Genomic DNA, 26471 nt, shown 5'->3' on the forward strand with positions numbered 1-26471 from the left:
ATTAATCTGACCACAGTTAAATGGGACCTCTCGAGTCTCAGAATCAAACTTTGACTGTGTTGATAAGAGGTCTTAATTTCCATGACACTGGTAAAATTTCAGCTGTGCCTCACTTTAAGAAAACAATATATAAATTAATGTACAAAATTTTTAAATGAGGTTATGGATTTAAAAGAGGATTTACCAAGGATTTTGTCTCAGACATCTAATCATTTGTCCGACCAACATTCAGTGAGCCTCTTGTACGTGCCAGGCACTGTGCTAGGTGCGGCTCGGTACACAACAGCAGGGGAAAACAGACTGACCTATCCGTAAGTAGTTTATCTAAGGGTTTCAAGAATATGAATCAATTTATTTTGAAAAGTACATTACTTTAAAGCATCTGTTGTATAAGGAAGGATCTATAAACCTAAAAGCAAATTATCTTCCATTTCATCCGACTTGGTGTCAATTGTTACATTGTATTTACTTTTCTGCGTACCTGGTAATGCTTAGCAGCGGCTTTCAATCCTTCATCACTGTCCAGGTTCTGTTCGGCTGCAATCTGGCTAGCTAAGGCTGCACAGTTGAACAATACACAGCTCTTTTCATATCCTAAGCTTGCAAGAGCTGTAAAAAAATCGAAAAGTTTTATCATTTTATTTTTTCTAAAGAAAACAAATGAGAAATACTATGACCTCCATCCCACTGACCCTCACAAAAGCAAGTCTGAGTCTTCAAACTGAAAGGGCCATCAACAAATGCCATATACCAACAATGAGATCCAATTAGATCTTTTGAGATTCCAAAGATGAAGGATAAAGATCATAAAAATCTTCCTGTGAGAAAAAAAAACAGATCACCTACAAAAGAACAAAAATCATACTTTTCGAAAATAACTTGATAGTAAAACATAAGGGAGCAACACCTCTGAGTTCTAAATAAATACAATTTTACTTAATCCAACAAATATATACAGTGAGGATAGCACGGGTGAAAAGTCCTCATTAAGCAACCGTTATGGACTCAGCTACTAATATAAAGGTTGGCAGTTCAAACCCAGCCAGTGGCTCCGTGAGAGGAAGACCTGGCCATCTGCTTCCATAAAAACTACAGCCTAGAAAACCCTACGCGGCAGTTTTAGCGTCATACAGGGTCGCCGAGTCGGAACTGACTAGACAGCACCTAACAACAACACAGTTGGAAAGCAGTGAGCAGGGAAAAACTGGGAGGCAAAGATGTCGGAGAGAGGCAGCTTGTGCTGCAAAGCCTTTGGGTTTTACTCGGGTGGAAGTCAAGAGAGTTTGGAACAGAGAATCACTGCGCCCCCCTGTGGAGAACAGGCAGTAGGGGAGCAACGATTTAAAAGGGGAGACTAGGAAGAGGGTGGTGGCTCACCAGAGGACAGCAGCAGTGGAGGTGGTGAGAGCTGCCTGGATTCTGAGTGTCTTTTAAAGTGAACCCTGAGAGGATCTGCTCATAAACAGAAGGTGAGAAATAAAGTAAAACAGAGTCAACGATGGCTCCGATGCTTTCGATATAAGCACTCAGCTGCTGGAATTTCAAACCGAACTGTGTGTGAGGTTAGAATACAGCCGTGTTCAGAAAGAAGGGATTCAGAAAGCTGGCCTTTTTTTTTTTTTTCCAGAAACTTACTTGATAATATATTCCAGCAAAAACGGGAGACACAATACCTGGAAGATAATGGGTCTAACCTAGTAGAGCAGCGATGATCCAGGGTGAGAGTCAGGCAGCAGCTTTAGAGAGCAAACAGCCCAGATTCAGGCAAGAAAACACAAGAGGCCATTAGGGAGGTCCCTCAGGAGAAAGCGCACCCCAGGGAGACTGACGGTAAGACCCAGAGTTTGGGGAATCTCGAAGCAGCACAGAATGTGTGTGGTGGGGAGCATTTAGGACCTCTTACACACACACACGGAGCAGTACAAGATAGTCGTGGTCTCAATACAAAGCAACTGGTCTACGACATGACAGGAAGCCAGCCGACTTCAAGAAGAATGAAACATATTCCAAGTAACAGATTAGATCAGTAAACTCGTCACAAAACGAGTAAGTATCCTGATCTATTACACTCCCCAAAAACATTACCATGACAGGCCGCTGTCCACCGTTTTACCTTGACAATCTCTCATGTACAAGAGATTTTGTAGGAATTTTTTTTTTTAGTTTGTTTGTTCTTGTAATTAATCTGCTGATCTTTTTTTTCCATTATGATTTTTTCTATCACATCTAAACTTAAAAAGAACTTGACCCTCCAGGGTTTTTTGTTTTTTTAAAAAAACAATGCTCCTTTCTTTAAAGAGCTTTTTTCTTAATATTCAACTCTACTTTTGGTTTTCACCTGAACTCTTCTTCACTGTTTTTCAAAACGAAAAGAGCTTCATTATAAATAAAAAGCTTTTCTAAAATTTAAACAAAACTGTAAAAAAAACTACAAAAATTTAAACATCAGCCAATACCCCACCACCCAGAGATAACCAGAGTTAATTTTTCTGGAGACTATCTTCACAAATAACTTCATACGTGTTCACACACAAGATTGTTCACAAATGGAATATCACACCATAGTCAGGTTGCCTGGACTGTACAACTGCTGGGAGCAGCATTCACACCAGGGTCTATATGGATGGCATTCCACGGAGCAGCACTCCATGGAGCTGTACGATGGAGGAGCTGATTTGTAACAGGCCTTATCTGAGGTTCAGTCTTCCACAGACACAGTTTTACACCCACAAATAAGTATCTGCATTATCACTCCCAGCACTCTAAAACTGCAACATATTCTAATGATGGTCCATCCTTCATTCAACCAAGAACCATCGAATGACATTCAATGCCTCATTTCTGCTACCAGGTGTCTTCATGAATCGAACGACCTCCTGCTTTATTTACGCTCTTAATATTTTTTGCTTCTCACTTCTTCCAGGAACTTGGTTCATCAGTTATTCTACGTTGCCAATTATCTTCTAGCTCTCCCACCATCTGGTCCTTATTCTCAGTCTACCAATATGCTTAAGTCATGACAGCACTAAAAATCCTATTTTTAACCTTGCTTCCCCTTCAGCATTAATGCTCCCTTTGTTCCCCAATCTTTACCCTAAATTTGCTGGAACGAACAATCCACATTTGCTATTGCCATTTCCTTACCTCCTATCCACCCCTCAATCTGATGCAATCTGGCTTCTTCAGCACGACCCTACTAAAATCTCTCTCACTGCAAATCCAGCGGCTTCTCCAGCCTCCCATGAGTTGGCCTCTGGTACAATGACTCTGCCAATGATGTTCCAACCTGGCTAATCATCAGAATCAGCTGGCGAGGTCTGCAAAGACAGTGATGCCAGGGCCTCATCTAGCCTTCTCATCTTTAAAATTTTCCCCAGGTAATCCTAACGTGCAGCCAGGTCTGAGAATCACTGAACTACACCACCTTTAAAACTTTCCTGCAGTCACTTCCTGGTTCCTCTGAGGACGTAAAGCTCTTTCTCGACCTTGTTCCCCGCATACTGCATGGTATTCTAATGAAAGGATGGTCCACACTTTATTCAACCAATATACCCTACTGAATGACATTCAATTCCTAATTTTTGCTTCCAGATATCTTTATGAATTGAACTTCCTCCTGCTTTATTTACACTCAATTTTTCCACCTCCTCTAAGTAATACACTCCCTAGCTTTGACTTTCATATCTTCTCAGTCTCCAGTCTACCAGAGTATACATTACCACCTAATTTTTTTTTAATAGTAATTGTTCCCAAATCTCTCTCTCTACATCTTCTGAGATTTAAATCCATACTTCCACTGAGTACCAAAGAAAAATTTCTACCCAGATATAACACAAAAATGTCAAACTTGACCTGTCTAAAACATTTCTTCCTGCTCAACCAACTCTGCTCCTCCCCACTTCGTCTAACCGCAAGACCTCTTGGGCCGTCTCTATCTCTGCATCTTCCATGGCCTGCCTCTCAGTGAGCACTCAAGTAGCACCTGCAGATCTGCTGAAATAAACAAATACCCAACAGGTCAAGCCAGGTTATACATCTCCAGGTGGGCCCTCAACTTCTGCTCTCCCTCTGACTGACAGTAAATCCAGTCAATTCCATATCTGAAACGTCTCTTAAGCCCACCCTTTCTCCCCAACCCACATACGCTACATCTCTGGGGTTAGGCTCTCTGAATTCATGTTTCTGCTTCATTACATCCTAGCCAAATGACCTTGGGAAGTCAATCTTTTTCAACCAGTTTGCTCAACTGGTAATTATAGTCCCTTTCTGAGTGGGTTGCTGGGAAAATTCCGTAAGATAACACATGTAAAGCCCTTTCCACAGTGCCTGGGTGGAATAAGCCCTCAGTATATGTTAGCTATCATTTATAAAAGGAGAAAATTCAGATTTTTCACAATCTACTTTATAATCTCATTACTTTTCACAATCTTCAATCTACGGTCTCAAGCCACAGAAAAAATCTATTATCATCATATTATGTATTATATATACTGCCCACCACTGCCATCAAGTCAATTCCAATTACATATACTAGCACATTTAACGTAACTTTATATATAATATCACAAACTATATAATAAGTGAATATCCTATGTACATATATTATAACTTTATATAATATACACTATTATTCATTACAGCTGATACTTATACTGAGCACTGTTGCAAGCACTTAACACATATTTACTCAATTGATTCGCACAAGAATCCAATGAGATAACTAGTGTTACCCTCATTAAAAACACCCACCATTCACATTACAAAAATGAAAAACTGAAGCACAGAGTGGTTAACTTCCCAGAGCTGGCAGAACAAAACACTTTCATGCTTCCGTACCTCCAGTTATTTTACGCGTAATATTATCTTCTACCCTGAAGAACTGAATTCACCTTTCCAGGCCTAACTCAAACATCACTTGCTTTCAACATGCACAGTTCTTCCATCTCTATGCTCCTGTAAGTTGGTTCATAAACTGGTATAGTACATATTACACTTCAGAATGACCAACTGTCTTCCCACCCAGACTGAGTACAACGGAAAAGACAGGCAGTATCTTAACCATTTTTATAACTAGGACAGTGCCTGGCAAGGTGGAGGCTCCCTACAAATATTTGGAAATTGTATTAAAAGTTGAGGTTAAAAAGAAATGAAATATATGTTGGGTGTACAGGTGTTTTATAGTATAATCACCTCCCACTGTCTCCACAGCTACTAACGGACATGATAGCTATTGATGGACACAAAGTACACGCCTTGGGGGGAAATGACTGCCCTCTGAGAGGTCCACAACATTTACTGTTTATCTTAGTGGGCTAAAGGAGGAAGGACTGTTCACTGGCCCCAGTAAGTCCAGAACAGCCAATCAGGACTGTGAGTAGCATCCTTGCCCGCAGGGGGCTTTCCCCTTTTACTACCCCCTTCCCCTATGCTCTTTCTGTACTTGCTTTCTGGCATGTAATCACTGTAGCTTGCTAGTATACTAAACCCGGAGAGAGGGACTTTGGGGTTCCTCAACCATGGTGCGAAGTGGAACACGCTTGCACGTGACCGTACTGCCCCACGCTGGCACGGGAGCCTAACCTCAGGGAACCTTGGCTAATGGTGTCTGCTGTTCTACTCATCCCTGTCCTGTTTATTCTCTGAGTAATAAAGGCCTAGTGATCATACCACCGCAAGCGTCTGGTCTGTGCTCTGCTCTAAACAGTCCTTCACACTAAGAAGTTGTGAACTCAGTACATTACAAATGTAAAAAACTTTTTCATGAAGAGTCATCGGGAGAGGAATTTTAAAGACTTAATACAATACAAAGTGTTTAAACCAAGTATCCTATCATTTTATTTTAATAAAGACTACATACCCAATTTTACAGATCCTCCAAAAAGTGAACCTTTATCAAAAGCATCCTTCCAGGTAAATGTCAAACAAATCTGGGCAGAAAGAGAAAACAGACAATCATGTCACCTTCCTGCATCTCATGAAACATAAGGTCTCTCTCAAGAAAATCCACAGTGAGGAAAAGGACAAAAGCTTTAACCTAAGACATAACCTCCTCTAATTAACCAACTCCTTCTTTTCCTGGACCACAGATTAAAAACTAAAAAAAATTAGGTTATTTCAAATAGTCATCCCGCCTCAGTAATTATACATATATTGTCTTTTCCCCAAATGCTGTCTTACTCATCTTATAAACATACGATGGTCTGAAAAGAGCAGGCACTTAATGAATGCTTGTCAAATAAGCTAAGAGAAGCAAAGGCAAAAGGTACATACTACAGACTTCCCAGAAGGTCAAATTAAAACCAACAATTCCACAAGGACAAAGGCAGGAGAATGGCTACCTTTGGGGGAATGACCAAAAGGGGGCCTTTCTGGGGAGAGATATTTTTCCTTGATTTGGGTGGTGTGAAGATTCAAGCTATACACATGATTTGTTCACCTTTCTGCATGTGTGGTCTATGTCAAGAAAACTTTCACTTACAAAACGTGTATCTCACTCTCCTTTTAAAGTACTCCACATACCAAGGTTAAAAAGAACTTAGCCTCGTTTAAATTATTTATTGAAATCTAGTACCGAAGTTTATTAACTTTGTATTAAGGAAATTTTCAAACATACAAAAAGTAGAGAGAATAACGTACTGAACCCCCATAGGACCCATCATCAATGTCAACCTTTTGCCTTCTTGGCTCATTTACCTATTCCCGCCCACACGCATGCGCATACACGTGCGTGCACACACACACACACACTTTTTCTCCTGGAATATTTTAAAGCAAATCTCAGACACATTATTCCACCTATACAAACGTTAGTACAAGAATGTTCAAAGCCTTTTTTAATACTATTTTAAAATTTACAAGTGCCACACAAAATTTTAAACAAATCTCCCAAATAAAACTATCATGAAATTATCACTTTCAAAATCTAGTCTTTAAGAGTGAAGTGTACACTTCATTATAATAGCTTCTATAACATTTACGTGCATATGTGAACTTTAGCCAAACATTTTTTAAAGCACATAAACTAAAATTAACAGTTCTTGAATTATACAGTTTCCTTCTAACTTCTGTAAAGGCCAAGGGGAAGGCTGTAGGAATTGTATTAGTCAAGAGTCTATTAATAGAAAAGGCAGCTCAGTGCTGACATAAGCCCCAGAGACGACTCAGGAATGCCAGGAGGCCCTGTCTTCAGAAGGAAATAGATTCATATCAGATGGGTTTTAATGTTTCTCATTTGCATAAAACTGCCTCATTATGGAACCTAAAGATAGTGAAGAGGCATTGCTTATTTCAATAAAATGAAACCATGGGTAGAAGGAAATGGGTGACTTGCAACTACCACATAACTTCAAAAACAAAATCAATGACTTACCTGGTTTTCAGAAAATGGAAACTTGGGTTCAATCGAACAAATCTGATCATAATACCTAAAAAAAGAGAAAAATAATATTTACCATAGCGAAGAATTATGCACATTGTTTATGTTAAACACAACTGGTTTAAAATATATACAAATATTATTCATGCTTACTTTGAAGAGCCCACAAATCAAAATCAATCAGCTATTTCAAGGTTAATGAAAGTGTCAGTCATTTAATGTGTAAAGCTGAAACTAAAAAGTATCCAATGAAAAGACTATCAAAAACCTCATACCCACCACCACAGAAAAACATTTATCAACTATTTTTGGCTAAAAACAAACAAACGCAAACATCTGCCTAAGAAACCAATGTATTTCTTAAAATACTATTTCTTACTAAGGTAACTACGTTTATATTCAACAGATAAATTAGTATATACCAGATAAAGTCCTGATTAGAACCACCGCAGACAAATATTTATCAACTATTTTTGTCTAAAAGCAAACTAGTATCTACCCAAGAAAATATTAATTTCTTAAAATATTACTCCTTATTAAGATAACTGTGCTTATATCCAAAGGACTGCTGGTGGCACAATGGTTAAGCGCTTGGCTAACCAAAAGGTCAGCAATTCGAACCCACCAATAGCTCCACAGGAGAAAAGACCTGGTGATCTGCTCCTGTAAAGATTACAGCTTAGGAAACCCTATGGGGTTGTTCTACTCTGTCCTATAGTGTCGCTGTGAGTGGGAATAGACTTGACAACACACAAAATGCTTATATCCATTGGACAAATTACTTTCAGGTAGACTGATCTAAAAATTTCACAGCCAATCTCACAGGAGAACAAAGCCAAAGAAGACAATGAGCCACTTTTCTCATGCTTCTCGAATCTAGTCTCCACACAGCAGCCCAGATGATCACTGAACATGAAGTAGTCTTCCTCCTCATCTGAATGAGCTTTCAGCGGGCATGTGTGGGGTCAGGAGTCAGGACCAAGCTTTCTAATCAGCCTCTGGTCTTTCCTGTTCCCCTCATGGTCCCCTATTCGTGGAGGTGGCACTTCCTCTGATATTTCAAGGCCAAGTTTTCAGTCAGGCTTGGGGCGAGGGGCAACATGTCTGAGACCAAGCTTTTGGCTGGCCTGGCCATGAGTTTGGTTGCAAAACAGGAAGAACTGGGCAAATAAGCAATACAGTGAGGAAAATCGGAGCCAGGTTTCTCACCGTCACAGACAGGAATTAGAAAGGGGGAAGAGGGAAGACAAGACTACCCTCTGGTTTTTGGAGCAGAAGCAGAGATATCTGTGTGAACTAACGTTCTTAAGATAGTAGAGAGGTACAGAGTCAAGTACAAACGTGTGTATTTCCTAACTGTCCATGCTGAAAGGGCTTAGAAGCAATGACACCTCAGGAGCAATAAGCACGTCTAGTGTGCAGGTATAAAATGGCACGGTGGGGGCGAGGGAGGGAGAATCAAGATCAACAGCCCAAGGCTGATTGCTATGAGGCGGAGGTCAGGCATACCTCCGCCCTCCAACCTTTTTACCAATTTTGACACCAGCCATCCCTCCTATGGCACTACTTCTCTGCTGGGCTCGATAATTCGTTGCAATGGCCACACAGAACTCACAGACCATATTCATGATTACAGGGTTTATTAGCAAAGTAACAGGTTATATTCAGATCAGGGATGACTCAGGGTCCTGCTCTTCAATCAGGACAGCCTCCTCTCAGCTGTGCCCGCAGGCAGGCCTCTCTCTAGCCCCAGGCCTCCCAAGCCCTAGGCCCAGCCTCTGCCCTGCTTGGGCAAGTGTTATAAAGCTCTTTAGCTCTGCCAATAAGTGCCCGGGAGCAGCCCACTCCACCAGCAAGCCTCGGCCCAAAGGCACGCAGCTCTCTCACTCCACAGGATGGCAAGCCTAGCTATGCCAACAAGTGCCTGGAGGCACACCACTCCACCACCAGGAAGTCTCCTGCCCAAAGGCACGCAGCTCTCCGGTTCCACGGGTCGGCACATCCACCGTAACAGCCTTACTCCACGGACCTGGAAGCTCATCGCACCATCTCACACGGGTCTCCTGGTCCTGCTGTCACTGCCTCTCTGCCACTGCTTCTTGCCATCTTGCCCCATTCTCCAGTGTTACAACTCTCCATCTCCTGGGTCTAGGGGGCTCTCAGTGCAGGAACCTTGGGTCGAGAGGCTGTGCTCCACTCCTGTCTCGTCTTCTTGGTGGTAGTGAGATCTCTCCTTTCTGCCTCTGGGATGGCTCATTTTAAGCCTAGAGAGATGGCAAAACTGACCATTCCCTTCGTTAGGGTTCCACAGACCTCATCTGAATGGTCTCACCCCCACAAGGGTGCCATTCACTTTATCTGCATTATTAACAAACTATCCAATCCTCCTGGTGGGCCACATGCACCTCATTTGTATAGTCCCACCCAGTCATTTGGTGAGAGTTACAAGACCGTGGCAAGAAAAGCCTTATAAAGGTGATCCATTGTACCACACCAGGCTACTAACTCTCTGCATTAAAACGAACCACTGCTCCTTAGAGAAATGACTGACCTCAGGGCTGAAGCAGGAATATTCAAGGTGAACCTGAAACATCTTGTTATGACAAAAAGTAAGAAGTACTCAAAAAATGATGAGGACATTTCAAGAGGACAAAGGAACTAGCCTGAAGGGGCTACCTCTGGCCAAATCTAGAACAAACAGAATAAATAATAGTAATAAATTATAAACCACAGAGAAAATAAGAATGCCATATACATATAAATAAGTAGGTAAAAAGAGAAAGCTCTACCCTACAGGAGAATGCAAGCTAATGAATCTAGAAGCAATGATGGATACCAAAACCAAACCAAACCAAACCCGTTGCCGTTGAGTCAATTCTGACTCATAGCAACCCAACAGGACAGAGTAGAACTGCCACATAGGGTTTCCAAGGAGCGCCTGGTGGATTCCAACTGCTGACCTTTTGGTTAGCAGCTGAAGCTCTTAATCACTATGCCACCAGGGTTTCCACAATGATAGACAGACACTATAAAATACCATTTTGCAACAACAGAAGTAACAACCAAAAAATGTGTGTGTGGTTACGCAGGTAGATAGGTATACGTACACGTGTATAGGAAGGCATACACGAGTCCATGTGTGTGCATGCACAGGTGTATTTGTAGGCACATGTATATACATGTTTGTGTGTGTGTTGTGCATATACATATATACTCAATGACAATGGGTGGCTTCTTTCTACATATAATAAAACACAGGGGGCAGAGCTAGACATAGCCAAACACCTCACAGGATTGGTTTACTGGGTTAAAAGCTTTGGGGCCATAGTGTTGTGGGACAACTTGGTCAACTGGCGTTAACATAGCTCATAAAGATAACATTCTACACCCTACTTTGGTGCAAGCGGCCATCTAAGACACAAGTATCTGGAACAAAGCAGAACGAAGATAACCAAAGACACAAAAAAGAAACTAATCCACATGACTGACAGCCCATATGAACCACTGCCTCATTGAGCCTAAGATCAGGAGAACTAGATGGTGCCTGACTACCACTTCTGACCATTCTGACCAGGGACATGATAGGAGATTTCAGATAGGAAGAGAGAAAAATGAAGAACAAAACTCAAATTCCTAAAAAAAAGGCCAGACTTAATGGACCAATAGAAACTAGAGGGACCCCTGAGATTACTGCTCTAAGATACCCTTTGAACTTGGAACTGAAGCCACTCCCACAGGTCACCTTTCATCCAAACAATAGATTGGCCTATAAAATAAACAGTATCACCCTTGAGTACTGTGTTCCCTTAAATCATCAATGATCTGAGACCAAACAGTAAACATTTACCCTAGAAGAAATGATGGAGTTAGAAAATAGCCCTCTGATAGCTTTCAGAGTATAATATCTAATTCAGGTAAGACTGATCAATGGATGTTAGAACATGAAATTCTGACAAGGAACAGAATAATTACATAGTCTCCAAGTATCTCCCCACAAAATGCTTACTAATGAGTACAACATACTTATAAACTGTGAGGTTGGGAAACTTGGCAAAGATTATTTTAACTGGCAATAAAAATTAGCTTTACCAGTAATGGGACAAACCAACACCATGCCCCTCCTGATAAGCACTAAAAACAACCCAACCTTTTGGCCAGAACCGCCATCTTGCAGTAATTCACCAAAATGACGAACACAAAGGCAAAGAGAAGAGGCACCCGCTATATGTTCTCTAGGCCTTTTAGAAAACATGGCGTTGTTCCTTTGGCCACATACATGCGAATCTACAAGAAGGGTGATATTGTAGACATCAAGGGAACGGGCACTGTTCAAAAAGGAATGCCCCACAAATGTTACCATGGCAAAACTGGGAGAGTCTACAATGTTACCCAGCATGCTGTTGGCATTATTGTGAACAAACAAGTTAAGGGCAAGATTCTTGCTAAGAGAATTAACGTGCGTGTTGAGCACATTAAGCACTCTAAGAGCCGAGATAGCTTCTTGAAACGCGTGAAGGAAAATGATCAGAAAAAGAAGGAAGCCAAAGAGAAAGGTACCTGGGTTCAACTGAAGCGCCAGCCTGCTTCACCCTGAGAGGCACACTTTGTGAGAACCAATGGAAAGGAGCCTGAGCTGCTGGAACCTATTCCCTATGAATTCATGGCCTAACAGGTGTACAATAAAGATGCCTGCAATGCCAAAAAAAAACCCAAAACCATTTCTGTGGCACTCCTGCCCAAAATGTATAAATCGTGAGGAAATATCGGACGAACCCTTACTGAGAGACTTTCTACAAAGTAACCACCCTGTACTCTTCAAAAATGTCAAGGTCGTTCGTGAAAGACAAGGAAAACTCAAACTTTTAACAGACTGAACAAGACTAAAGAGATACGACAATTAAGTGCAACACAAGATCCTGAACCTGTAACGGCATTACTGGGCGAATCCGGGAAATATAAATGAGTAGATTTCGAGGGCAATACTGAATCAATGTTAATTTCCTGATTTTGAAAACTGTACTTTGGTTATGCAGGAGAGTACTCTTCTTGTACTTTTGAAATAAATTGTAAAGTATTAAGTACTCAAAACCCTTTCATGGTTCCCAATTATATTTAAACTTACGTCCAAAAACACTGACAAGGTCTTGCATTATATTCCTCCCCCAACTCTCCAGCCTCATCTCAGAATATTCACTATTATCATTTTAAGTACCAAACTCTATGCTCTCTCCTGACTCAGGGCCTTTCCCTATTTATTTCTCTGTGCCTGGAAACTTCCCATCACCAGTTCCTACTTCTCTTGTCTAGTCTGATGTGTCCTCGAAGAAGCCTTTCCTCATTTACTTATTCAACTACCTTCTCAGTTATCTAGTGCTGCTATAACAAAAATACCACGAGTGTATGGCTTTAACAAGTTTATTCTCTCACAGTCTAGTAGGCTACAAGTCCAAATTCAGGGCGTCAACTTTAGGGGAAAGCTTTTCCTCTCTGTTGGCTCTGGAGGAAGGTCCTTGTCGCCAATCTTCCCTTGGTCTGGGAGCTTCTTAGTGCAGGGACTCTGGGTTCAAAGGACACGTTATTCTCCTGGCTCTTGTTTCTTGGTGGTATGCGGTCCCCATATCTCTCTACTCCTCTCTTTTATATCTCAACAGAAATTGGCTCAGGACACAAGCCAATCTTGTAGACTGAGTCCTGCCTCATTAATGTAACTGCTGCTAATCCCATCTCATCACTGTCATAGAGACAGGATTTACAACACACAGGAAAATCACATCAGGTGACAAAACGGTGGGGAATCACACAATACTGGGAATCATGGACCAGCCAAGTTGACAGATATTTTAGGGGACATAATTCAATTCATGACATTTCACCCTTTGGTCCCCAAAAGTTCATGTCCTTGACACATGTAAAACACATTCACCTTATCATAACAAAAGTCTTAAATCAATTCCAAAATCCAAAATCCAAAAATTTCTCTTTATCTGTGAAATACAGAATATACATTATCTGCTTCCAAAGTACAATGGTGGAACAGGTACAAGGTAGACATTTCCATTACAAACAGGAGAAACCGGAGGGGAAGAAAGCATAACAGGCACCAAGGAAGTCAGCAGAACGCGTTAATTAGCCCTCAAGGTTGGAAAATAATACTCTATTCTCTGAGGTTATTTCCACAATGGTCCTGCCCTCCAGACTCCAGGTATTGGCCACGCTCTCCAGGTTCTGAGTGGAGGTCCCTCAGCCCTGGGCTTCAGCTCCACCTTCCAGGCCCACTAGAACTGACAACTCTCCTCCCTGGGCTTTAGGCACACCACTCTCCTAGTCCACCTGAGTGGTGACTCCACCCTTAGAAACACCAGAGGCCATGGCTCCACCCTTTGAGACCCCAAGGTCGTAGTCACACCCTTGGAGGCTGAGGCAGCTGCTTCCTGTGTTCCTTGTCTCTTCAGCTTCTGCTTCCTGGTTCCTTGGCCTCTCTGCCCTTAGGCCTTATCACCCCCAACTGCCCTGCTGGGGCAAGCATTCCAAAGCTCTGTAGCTCCACTCCACCAGTAAACTTTGGCCGGAAGGCACTCAGCTCTCTTGCTCTGGTGTGGGCAAGCCTAGCTCCACCGGGAAGTACACTCCTGCACAAAGGCACCCAGCTCTCCTGCTCTGTGGGTTGGCCCACGCTGGTCTCCTGGATCTGCTGCTGCCAGTTCTCTGCTGCTGCTGCTTCTCTCCATCTGTGTCATCTCTAGTGTAACAGCTCTCCTTCCTCACGTCCTTCTGAATCCTCACCAGAACTGTCTTTTATGCCCATAATTCCACCAACAGTCTCTTCAAGGCCATCTAGGCTTTTGCTATATTAGGCACCTTATAACTTCCAGCCTCTATCCATTCACAGTTCCTAAACCACTTCCACATTTCAGGTTACCTGTTAGAGCAGCACCCTTCTCTATCGGTACCAAAATCTATCAAGAAAGCAGCACCAGGAGCAGAGGGCGTCCTTTGGACCTGGGGTCCCTGCGCTGAGAAGCTCCTGGACCAGGGGAAGGTTGATGACAAGGACCTCTGCCCAGAGCCGAGAGAAAGCCTTCCCCTAGAGATGGCACCCTGAATTCAGACTCCTAGCCTCTTAGGCTGTGAGAGAACAAATTTCTCTTTGTTAAAGCCATCCATTGCGGTGCTTCTGTTATAGCAGCACCAGATAACTAAGACACGTACCAAAAGCTTACTATACACCAAGCAGTTCCATGACACAGGAATTCAGGAGTAAACAAAACATTTAAATATTTGTGTCCTCGTGAGGCTTACTTTTAGAGGGAAAGACAGACAATAATAAAGACTACAAGTAGATAGTACAGTAATAATAAATGCTACAGAGAAAACTAAAGAGGTAAGAGAGAGAAAGTGTGTGTATGGGGCAGAAGGCTGCAGTGTTAAATAACGTGATCATCTGACTACAAAAAAAATTAAAAGTTCTAAATAGCATGGATAGAGATGGCGTAAAGGGCATGAGGAAGTGAGCAAGGAAGACATCTGAGGAAAGAGCATTACCAATCTAGGAAACAGCGAATGCCAAGCTCCTGGGAGAAGAAGAGTGTGCCTGAGAAGGTACCTGGCATGGCAGGGAGGCCAGGACAGCCCTAAGGTGAGCAAGGAAGAAAACAGCAGGAGATGAAGTCAAAAAAATAATAATGCCTAGGGTGCAACTGTAAGAATTTTGGCTTTTACGATAAGAAATGAGGGAAACCCTGGTCGTGTAGTGGTTAAGAGCTACTGCTGCTAGCCAGAAGGTCTGCAGTTTGAATCTACCAGGCGCTCCCTGGAAACTCTATAGGGCCGTTCTACTCTGTCCTATAGGGTCGCTATGAGTTGGAACTGACTCGATGGCAACAGGGTTGGGTTTTTTTTTTTTTTTATAAGAAATGAGAGGGAAAGCCATCAGAGGAGTTGGACAAAAGAGTGCGGTGATCTAATTTATTTTGATAGAATCACTATGGCTGCAGAGTACAAGGACAGAAGTAGAGAGATGAATAACCAGCAGTAATCCAGTCGAGATGATGCTAGCAAGGACCAGGGTTCAACGATGGTGACAGTGATAAAAAGCAATCAATGTGACCCCTCTTTAAGTCTGTTCCCCCGTTTATAATCTCTCAAGCCCAGAACTTTTCCTTCATAGAATTTATCAGTTCATATTCATATATGGTATTTATTCAAGGGATTATGTTTCAAGCCTTTTCTCCACAGGACTCTAAGCTCCAGGAGGGCAGAGTCTGGATCTGTTTGCTCACTGTTTTGCTGTTAGCAGACCCCTAAAATGGAGGCGTTCAGTCTGGGCTTGCAGTAACGGCTTAATCTGCTCTGTCTCCGGGGAAGCGAGCAGAGGGGCAAACCAGCAGCTGTTCTCAGAACGGATGTTCTCGTGCAAACTTGTCCTTGAAGGACAGGCAGAGCCATTTTCCTAAGATACCTGTGCAGACCGGCTCCAGGATGCCTGCAGACTCATTGTTAGGAGCCTTGTGGTCACTGTTCCCTTAATTTTCAGGTATAGTTTCCATCAACTCCTCTCCTTCAAAGCATTGAGCATTTTCGCTTCATGCTCCCTGACTGCAGTTGCTCTGTGCCTCAATGAAACTCATTTTTTTCTACTCCTGAGTAAGAATTTTGTTACACAATTAGTATCCCCAAGCAAATGAACCCATAAAATGCAAAGTTTTGAAAAGTAACTTTTTTTTCCTACCTTGAAAAGTAAAACCTAAGATTCCCCGTTTTGAGAATAAACAAGAGCTACCAGAGAATGTATCCATGAAGAGGGGACAGCAAGTGCCAAGGCCCTGAGGTAGCCCTGTGCCCGACAGTGAGCCTGGCACAGCAAGAAGGCCAGTATGGCTGGGAAGCAGGGATTGGCAAACTTTTTCTGAAAAGGACTATTTTAGGCTTTGTTGGTCAAAAGGCAAAATCAAGGCTAGAATGTATGTATTTACGGAACGAGAGAGAACTCCTGGCCTGCCCCACCCTTGTTATGGGGCTGGGCTGTCTCAGACGGCGGGCATGCTACAGACGCAGAGTCCACTTGCCATCAGCTGGAAACAAGAGGGATCAATCTGAAGGAGAAGTCAGGGTGGGTTGCAGTCACCATGATCACTTTCACTCTGTATCCCAGTGACACCCAGATCTGAGGGCGCCCTTCTCTTCCCTCAACTTGGGCAACTAGCACCGTTGACTGGACGGGAGACAATCTGCTGAGTTGCCAATTCCCAAACTGAGATTACACTATTCGGTGTCATGCCACTGCCAAAAACAAAGTCCCAGGGGATAGGTGGTGCCAGTGAAAGTCCTGGGCAGCAATGAGGCACAGCCACCGACCAGGGAAGCTGGCACTGGGAACAAAATAGGTAAATGGGGCAGAGGGGTACACCACAGCTAGGTCTCCAAGGCTCACAGATACAAATGTATGAAGGCCCAAGTTTATTAGTTGTTACCAGGGACAAGAGGGATGGTGAAAGAGGCAGTCACTGTTCAGGAGGCACTGAGTATCTGCTTATGGCGACGGAAAGCTTGGCAACAGACCGGTGAAGGCTGTGTAACATGGTCAGTGCTATCGATGTCACAGAATTATACGTGTGGAAAATGCTGAATCTGCAAATGCTGTTATATCATTTTTTTCAATCTTTTTTTAAATCTTCATGTGCATTTACGTACGTAGAATAAAATTACTGAGCCAAAGCACGGCCTGGCAACCACACACACTCCTTGAGACCAGGTACCCTGTATTACACAGCCTTATCTCCTCTGCAGAAATCCTGGTGGTGCAGTGGTCAAGAGCTCAGCTGCTAACCAAAACGTCGGCAGTTCGAATCCACCAGCCGCTCCTTGGAAACCCTATGGAGTGGTTCTACTCTGTCCTACAGAGTCAGAATCCACTCGACAGCAACGGGTTTGGTTTTCTGGTTTTTTATCTCCTCTACATTGTCTCCTACAATACAGTTCACGTGGATCCACCATTAGTACTTGATTATTGTACCAAACTGTAGCAACATCCTTAGTGCTAGCATCACCTCAACACCTTCACCCCCAACCCAGCAATGAGAATGTAAGCAACAGTTGTGAAGTAAAGCTGAAAAGCAATATTGCTTTCCTGATATATAAACCACTAGGGCTTGGAAAATATTTTAGAAATCATGAGACTAGTTTCACCAACTTCCTTTTACAAATGTAAAAGACTACCATAACGCAATGAATTAGACAATAACAACAAGACAAAGAGACTGTTCAGAAATTGTGCAGAAATCTATAAAGTGAATCTAAGTCACTCAAAGGTTAAAAAGAAAAACTGAATTACAAATTATTAAAAAATAAATGTCTAATTGAAATGGCAAATGTTTTGTTATACACATTTCACCACAAAATTTTTTTCTAAATAAATACCAAAACGTGTAGGAGGCATCCAAAGCAAATTTATAAAAAACTGGAAGTCCTAAATACATTACAGGAAAAAAATCATTTTTGTATTGATGGAAAAATCATTCAATACGAAAAGAAAATAAATGAATAATAAAAACAGAAAACCAAAACACACACACTTGGTTTAAAAAACAAAAAGAAAAAGGTGGCTCCAAACTTTCAGCAAATCTGATCAGGGCAGGAAATCGCACATAACATACACGCACCGTTAAAAGTAAGGAAAAAAATTTTAACTACTGATTAGGAGTAGGCTAAAGCATTTTCCAAGAATTTCTGTGTGACAAAGGACGCCACAAACAAAATTAAAAGACATGAATCAGATCGGAAGATACTCACAACACATATAATGAAAAACAGACAAATATTCGGAAAATGTAAACAAGTTCTACAAATCAGTACGAAAAAAACAACTCAATAGAAAATGCACCAAGGAAAGAACAAACCTTTCACAGAAAAACAAACTAATTGGCCGGTAAACCTAAGATGATCAATCTCAGAGAAATCAGGGCAAGGCAAACTAACACGAGGTGCCTATTCTCGCTCATCAGATTAGCAAAATGCAATAATTTAAATTCCTAAGCACTGACACAACTACCACAGCCTCCACCACACTGAGTCACGTACAACTAGATGGTGCCCGGCTGCCACCACCGACCGCTCTGACAGGAATCACAAAAAAGGGTCCCGGACAGAGCTGGAAAAAAATACAAAATACTAACTCACACACACACAAAAAAAAAAAGACCAGACTTACTGGTCTGACAGAGACTGGAGAAACCTGGGAGTACAGCCCCCAACCCCCTTTTAGCTCAATAATGAAGTCGTTCCTGAGGGTCACCCTTCAGCCAAGGATTAGACAGGCCCATGAAATGAGACTAAAGGGGCACACCAGCTCAGGGGCAGAATGAGAAGGCAGGAGGGGACAGGAAAGCTGGTAATAGGGAACCAAAGGCCAAGAACGGAAGACTGTTGACACGTCGTAGGGTTGGTAACCAATGTCACAAAACAATACATGTGTTGACTGTTTAATGAGAAACTAGTTTGCTCTGCAAACCTTCACCTAAAGTACAATAAAAAATAAGCAGCGAGTGTCAGCAAGGACGTGGAGGAATAAAAACTCACATACGGTTGCTGATGAAAATGTAAACTGATAAACCACTGTGAGGAGCTCAAAATGCAGATACTTTCTTCCAGGTAAACAAAGAGATCTGAATAAACACCCTTCTCTGCTCCCGCCCCATGCCCCACTGAGAATTAAAAAGACAGAAATGCACAAAGAGAGTGAGAAGGACCCGACAGTACATGAGAGATTTCAACAAAGCGTTGTAGGTAGAGAGTGAATGAATAAAACAAGACAGAGGGACTTGAAATCTAACTCCCTAGGGAGGAAAGAGCCAACAAAGCAAAAATCAAATCATGCAAGGAAGGCCAGAAAAGGATCTGAATACGGTTCAGGGTCCGGCTGGAAACAGCAGGGGCTGACAATCTTCCAGACAAACCTCTGGCCTCCCAAACCCTCTACTCTAAGGGTAGGTTTACCTCCCGGAAGATGTTGGAGGTAACAAGCAAAGCCAAGTGGGGAGGAGGAAAGGTAAGAGATTACAGCAGGAAGAAAAAAAAAAAAAAAGTTGCCCTGGAGTAGATTCCTATGTATGACAACCCCATGGGTGTCCAAGTAGGACCGTGCTCCAGGGGGTTTTCAAAGGCCGACATTTCAGAAGTGGATCACCAGGCCTCTCCTCCAAGATGCCTCTGGCTGGACTTAAACCTCCGACTTTTCAGTCAGCAACTGAGCACGTTAACCATGCCAGGGGCTCCGAGAGGTTTCGGCAGAGTACTAACTGCCTAAATCATTATCAGCTCTCCCTTACTAACATAACCCTGTACAATTAACTCGACGGCAGTAGTTTTTTTTATATATATATGGCTACCTGTAATAAAAACTCCATTTCCTTGCACTCCTTTTATGAGGTGTGGTCACATAACTACGTAACAGCTAATAACATGTGAAGGGAGGTGTCGTGGGTCAGGGTCAGTTCTCAGAAACCGTCCTGGAGGCAGTCTCTTTCTCCACCCTGCTGTCTAGAACCTGGGTATGGCTGCTATCACGCTCCAGGCTTCACAGAGCAGAATGCAGGGAAGAGTATGAGCCCAGATGAACTTCACGGAACCACCAGGTCAGCCTGGATTGCCTATCTGCTAGCTTTTTATACGAGAATAAAATCTTACATATTTGAGTCACTGATAATGTGGGACCTACCATATGCAGCTGAAGCTAACCCAATACAGATGCCATACAGAAAAACAAAGACGATGTGCAAGACTGCATACACAATTGAGATTCCCAAGCTCCATTTCCAATCAAATTTCAGAAAACTAATAACCAGGATTTCCCAGGGCCGAGCACTGGAAGCCTCCTCTCTGAAGAAACATCACAACAGACAGAAGACACAGATGATGATATCTGAACTGTCCCGAAAACAAGCAAGGCTTCCATCGGATCTACCAGTCAACAGGCCTTACCCAGACAGAGCACTTCTGATCAGTTTTCAGTAAGAGTTGTATTATAAAGAACGAGGTACCATACAAGTAACGAGTCTCCTCAACACCATACACATGAACACACATTCCAGGACATTCATCCGCAAGTTAAAAAGAATAACAGAGTGAAAACGGCCATCACTGGATCCATACATGGCGCTGTGTACCAGTATTTACCAGGCCGGCTTCTTTTTTTTTTTTTTTAATAATTTTTATTGTGCTTTAAGTGAAAGTTCACAAATCAAGTCAGTCTCTCACACAAAAACCCATATACACCTTGCTACACACTCCCAATTACCCTCCCCCTAATGACAGCCTGCTCCCTCCCTCCACTCTCTCTTTTCGTGTCCTTTTCACCAGCTTCTAACCCCCTCCACCCTCTCATCTCCCCTCCAGGCAGGAGATGCCAACACAGTGCCAGCTTCTAGTCTTTAGAAATTAGTTTAAACGCTGTTTCAAATTTTTTATTTAAAATTTCATTAAGTTAAAAATGTAAATTAATGTTACCTAATTATTAAAAAATAAGATATTCTGCTTGATTTGAATGAACATCTCCCAACTTCTTGGTTTTCACAAGCATATATGCCTCCACTATGGAATTTATCAAGCTATGGAGCATCTATCAGCTTACCCTAACCTCGCTAGAAGGACAAGAAATGAATAAATGCATTATTTGTTGAATGAATATGCTAGGAAAGGGCCATACAGAGGGAACTAATGAAACGGCTGGTTTCAAAGAGTCTATCTCTGCAACAGCCCAAGTACCTACAAAGAGTTCTCAACATTTACATCAATAAACAGCTGTAAACAATAATGGCATGAAAAAAGTCTTAAAAGTTTACAGCAGAACCCTATCAGGACCTCCGTCCACTAATTCTCCCTTACCTGTTATTCTCAAATCCATGCACCAATTGCCTCTGAAGACCCCAAGTCCCTTAAGGGTTGGGGCCAAACCTAATCAAAAGGGCTTTACCATACGGTTCACTATACCACAACCATTAATGCTACCAATGGAAAAGCTTAACTGAATGCTGCTACTCTTGTCTACATAAAAATGGTTTTGAAGATTTTTAAGTATGTTAATTCTTAAGAGGAAAGTCTAGTGGTGTAGTGGTTAAGTGCTACAGCTGCTAGCCAAGAGGTCGGCAGTTTGAATCCACCAGGTGCTCCTTGGAAACCCTATGGGGCAGTCCGACTCTGTCCTATAGGGTCGCTATGAACCGAAATCAATTCGATAGCAATGGGTTTTAATTCTTAAGAAAGACTAAGTATTTCTGAATTAATTTAAAAAATGCAAACTCAACAGCAACGGGTTCAGTTTTTGGTTTTTTTAAACTAAGTATCAGAGTCCTGATGACGCAGTGGTTAAGAGCTCAGCTGCTAACCAAAAAGTCACTAGTTCAAATCCACATGCTGCTCCTTGGAAATCCTATGGGGCAGTTCTACTCTGTCCTACAGGGTCGCTGTAAGTGGGAACTGACTTGATGGCAGAGTATGGCTTTTTTGTGTGTGTACTAATTATCAGAGTAGCAGTCCCTGGGTGGCCCAAACGGTTAAGGGCTGAACTACCAGCCAAAAGGTAGGCAGTTCAAACCCACCCAGGAGCACCTCCAGTGACAGGCCTGGTGCTCTCCTTCCAAAAGGTCACAGGCTTGAAAACCCTATGGAGCAGTTCTACTCTGCACACACGGGGTCACCATAAGCTGGAATCAATTTGGACGGCAATGAATAACAACAAAGTATCAGGCTAGTGGTCCTTGCAGCTTGACAGTCTTTAAAACTGACGCCACAGGGTCCTAATCACTATTCGGAGCAATCTATTCAGTATCCCTTCCTTCGGGTAACCAACCCTTCCCCAATCCATACTGATCTTACTTGGTTCATGGGGATGGACAAGTTAAACCAGCTGGGTGACCTGAAACAAACAAACAAAAGACCTGTTGCTATCCAGTCAATTCTGACTCATACCAATACTACAAGACAAAGTACAACTGCCTCATAGGGTTTCCAAGGAGCGGCTGATGGATTCGAACTGCTGACCCCCTTCTTAACCACTGAGCCACCGGAGGCTCCTGGGTGACCTAGACACAGCCTATCAAATTAACCCATTTCCCACCATTATAAACTGGTCCAAGCCAAGCTAGTCAGAGGCCTCCTATGGCCTCTTCACAACACTAAGGAGAAAAGCACTGCCTAAAGGCCACAGGAGGTGAGCACCCTGCTGCTCAGCTGCTACCTGCAAGGCTGGCAGTTCAAACCCACCCAGCAGCTCCGTGGGAGAGAGACCTGGCAATCTGCCTCAGTAAATATTACATCCAAGAAAACTCTGTGGGGCAGTTCTACTCTGTTCCATGAGGTCACTATGAGTCAAAAACGACTCGATGGCACCTAACAACAATAAGGAGAAAATCAGTCTTCTATAAGATCCCAAGCATTATAACCATTATAATTACACCAGGGTGGCTGGTGGCCATCTCTCCCACTGCACGAACAAAGCTCACCTAAGAAAGAAACCATCATGGATGCAAGATGACCTCAAGCTAAGGAAGCAATTTCCTAGACTTTTCGGTGGCCAAACCTACGGCCATCCAGTCGACTCTCTAGTACAGAGCCAAACTGTCCCATAGGGTTTCTAAGGCTGTTTAAATCTTCAGGAAAGCAGACTGCTACCTTTCTCCCCGGAGCTGCTGGTGGGTTCCAACCACCAACCTTTCAGTTAGCAGCCAAGCCCTTAATTACTGCACCACCAGGGTTCCTTTTCAGTGACCAAAGCTTAAGCTAGTTTAATCTGAGTTTCTGCTACTTGAAACCTAACAAAACATACTGAAACAAGGAAAATACATCACACATAAAAAATGAAAATGTTAACAAAGTAGGTGAAAAAGTTCGAACTATAAAGTGCTACAAAAAGGTCCTGTCACTGCAACTAGGATGTATCACAAAGGGGAACCTTATGAATCACAGCATGAGCTCACTAAGCATTTGTTAAAACGGTAACAAATTTACTCCATTCTGAGCGTTCTTGTCGGTGAACAAACCGACTTGAAGCAACCCACCCTGAACTCTCTATGAGGTCCCTCAAGTTTAATCTCAAATAACTGCAGCTCCTAACTTTTACAACTCCCCGTGTGGTATCTAATAATGAATTGGGAAAGACGGCTCATTTCAAGCGGGCGACGCAGTGAGTTCGCCAACAGACATCAGGTCCGGAATCCCAAGGCCCCCACTTCCCCCCAAGCAACTACTGCGCGGAAATCAATTTTGCCCAAGAAGTCACAGGACTGTGATGCAGAACGGGGGGTGGAGGAACAGAGGCAAAAAAGGTGAACAAAGCTCGCTCCGAGTCAACGTGGCCAGAGGGGGGCTCAGAACGTGGCAGGGGCGCCCCCCGCGGGGGGCGACGGCCTGGGTCGGCTGGGCCGCTCCAGCTCCCCAGGAAAGGACGCGGACACACCTACGCGAACGGCCGGGGCAGGGCGGGGCGCAGCCTGGGCCCTGGACTTGGGGGGGGGGGGCGGAAGCCTGGGCCCTGGACTGGGGGGGGAGCGGCAGCCTGGGTCCTGGACTGGGGGGACGGCAGCCTGGGTCCTGGACTGGGGCGGGCGCGGGCAGCCTGGGCCCCAGACTCGGGGGGCGGCAGCCTGGGCCCTGGACTGGGGGGGGGGAGCGGCAGCCTGGGTCCTGGACTGGGGGGACGGCAGCCTGGGTCCTGGACTGGGGCGGGCGCGGGCAGCCTGGGCCCCAGACTCGGGGGGCGGCAGCCTGGGCCCTGGACTGGGGGGGGGAGCGGCAGCCTGGGCCCTGGACTAGGGGGGGAAGCCCGGGTCCTGGACTTGGGGGGCGCAGCCTGGGTCCTGGACTGGGGCGGGGGCGGGCAGCCTGGGCCCTGAACTGGGTGGGGGAGCGGCAGCCTGGGCCCTGGGCGGGGGGGGGGGGGCGGCCGACGACGACGGGGACCGGCAGCCTGGGCCTGGACTGGGGCGGGGGCGGGCAGCCTGGGCCCTGGACTGGGGGGGCGGAAGCCTGGGCCCTGGACTGGGGGGGGAGCGGCAGCCTGGGCCCTGGACTGGGGGGGCGGAAGCCTGGGCCCTGGACTGGGGGGGGAGCGGCAGCCTGGGCCCTGGACTGGGGGGGCGGAAGCCTGGGCCCTGGACTGGGGGGGGAGCGGCAGCCTGGGCCCTGGACTGCGAAGGGGCGGAAGCCTGGGCCCTGGACTGGGAAGGGGCGGAAGCCTGGGTCCTGAACTTGGGGGGCGGGCAGCCTGGGCCCTGGACTGGGGGGGGAGCGGCAGCCTGGGCCCTGGACTGCGGGGGGCGGAAGCCTGGGCCCTGGACTGGGGGAGGGCGGAAGCCTGGGTCCTGAACTTGGGGGGCGGGCAGCCTGGGCCCTGGACTGGGGGGGGAGCGGCAGCCTGGGCCCTGGACTGGGGGGGGCGGAAGCCTGGGCCCTGGACTGGGGGGGGGAGCGGCAGCCTGGGCCCTGGACTGGGGGGGGAGCGGCAGCCTGGGCCCTGGACTGGGGGGGGGGCGGAAGCCTGGGCCCTGGACTGGGAAGGGGCGGGCAGCCTGGGTCCTGAACTTGGGGGGCGGGCAGCCTGGGCCCTGGACTGGGGGGGGAGCGGCAGCCTGGGCCCTGGACTGGGGGGGAGCGGCAGCCTGGGCCCTGGACTGGGGGGGGGCGGAAGCCTGGGCCCTGGACTGGGAAGGGGCGGAAGCCTGGGTCCTGAACTTGGGGGGCGGGCAGCCTGGGCCCTGGACTGGGGGGGGAGCGGCAGCCTGGGCCCTGGACTGGGGGGGCGGAAGCCTGGGCCCTGGACTGGGGGGGGAGCGGCAGCCTGGGCCCTGGACTGGGGGGGAGCGGCAGCCTGGGCCCTGGACTGGGGGGGGGCGGAAGCCTGGGTCCTGAACTTGGGGGGCGGGCAGCCTGGGCCCTGGGCGGGAGGGGAACGGCCGACGACGACGGGGGGCGGCCGAGGACGACCGGGAGCCGGCCGACGACGCCCACCCCCGGCCCGCGCCCACCTCAGCAGCGGCTCCAGCGAGCCCTCGTGCTTGTCGAGCGGCCGGCCGAGCGCGGCGCGGCGCAGCTTGCTGAGCTCCTCGGCCGCGCGGCAGTACTGGGCCTGCTCCTCGCCGCCGCTCGGGTACGTCTGCTGGATGAACTTCACCAGCGGCTTGGCCAGGTCCACCTCCGAGGTCTTCTTCAGCTGCACCGAGATGAACGTCGCCATGGCGAGCGCCTCGGCCGCCGCTCGGCTCAAAGGGACGGCGGGACGGCGACCAGACCCTGGGGGCGCGGGGCACCAGACGGGCGGACCGACGGGGCGACGGACGTGCGCTCCGCTCGGCCCCTCGGCCCCGGCCACTTCCGGGAGCTACTGCGCAGGCGCGCCGGTCGCTCGGCGCGAGCGCCGCCCGCGGTCACGTGAGAGCGACGGCTGTGCGGCCACGTGGTCACGCTGGGTCCGCCCCGTGCAGGGAGGCGTGGCTTCCTCCGCGTCAGAAACCGCTCCTTCCCTCTTGGCTGTCTGGGCGGGTGGGCCGAGCGCTTTCCCCTGGTGGTGACCATTCCCCCACTCCAACCCCCCACTCCAACCACTTCCCGGCGACGTACTGCTGTCACTGCCACCTGCGAGGAGCTGCAGCCACCTGTCCAGGTCCTCGCAGCCTCGGGGTCCTTGTGATCTATGGTCCCTCGTTCAGCTAATACTGACGGGCTGCTGTGCACATGTACTGAGTGGACCGTGAACCTAGCAGGCAAGATGCCTGCACTTATACAGTTTTACAGCCAGGTAAGGACACATACCCTAAACAGGTGGATGACAGTGTCGGAAGGAAAAATCAGGGGGCTTGGGATGGAGAATGTTAGGGTCGCTTGGAATAATGTGATTTAAACAATATACAGTAAAACCTGCGAAAGCCGGGCACCCGCGTGAAGTGGAAACCTGTCAGAAAAGTAAAACGCGAATATTTTCCACCAATCCGGAGAGAGAGAAAAGTGGTAAGTCTGCACCCTGTCAATGGCAGAAATCTTGCCACACCCGGAAACACAAGGCAGCCCTGTTGAGTTCACAGGTTTCACTGTAATTAGAAAAGTCTTCTCT

At 45.8% G+C, this 26471-nt stretch overlaps 2 protein-coding genes across 2 annotated transcripts in view; one reads left to right on the forward strand and one right to left on the reverse strand.

Moving 5' to 3' along the window:
• The window catches only part of PDCD6IP (programmed cell death 6 interacting protein), a 63749-nt gene extending 37991 nt beyond the window's left edge, over positions 1 to 25758 (reverse strand). Inside the window, exons 1-4 of the mRNA XM_049870773.1 lie at positions 25390 to 25758; positions 7370 to 7424; positions 5858 to 5927; positions 482 to 609 (exon numbers count right to left, since the gene is read on the reverse strand). Coding sequence (XP_049726730.1) covers positions 482 to 609; positions 5858 to 5927; positions 7370 to 7424; positions 25390 to 25598 — 462 coding nt within the window. The 5' untranslated portion in view covers positions 25599 to 25758. The remainder of the gene's footprint in view (positions 1 to 481; positions 610 to 5857; positions 5928 to 7369; positions 7425 to 25389) is intronic.
• On the forward strand, positions 11533 to 12044 carry LOC126068293 (60S ribosomal protein L21-like). The gene has a single exon (XM_049870774.1). It carries the CDS (start codon positions 11562 to 11564, stop codon positions 11967 to 11969), a length of 408 nt encoding a protein of 135 aa, XP_049726731.1. The 5' UTR covers positions 11533 to 11561; the 3' UTR covers positions 11970 to 12044.
• Positions 25759 to 26471: the final 713 nt, after the last annotated feature.

Source organism: Elephas maximus, chromosome 27 (genome assembly GCF_024166365.1).
Source record: "Elephas maximus indicus isolate mEleMax1 chromosome 27, mEleMax1 primary haplotype, whole genome shotgun sequence".
Lineage (NCBI taxonomy): Eukaryota > Metazoa > Chordata > Mammalia > Proboscidea > Elephantidae > Elephas > Elephas maximus.

What these genes read in the sequence shown, in the direction of transcription:
- LOC126068293 (XM_049870774.1), top strand. Translation starts at nt 11,562, where the DNA reads ATGACGAACACAAAGGCAAAGAGAAGAGGCACCCGCTATATGTTCTCT.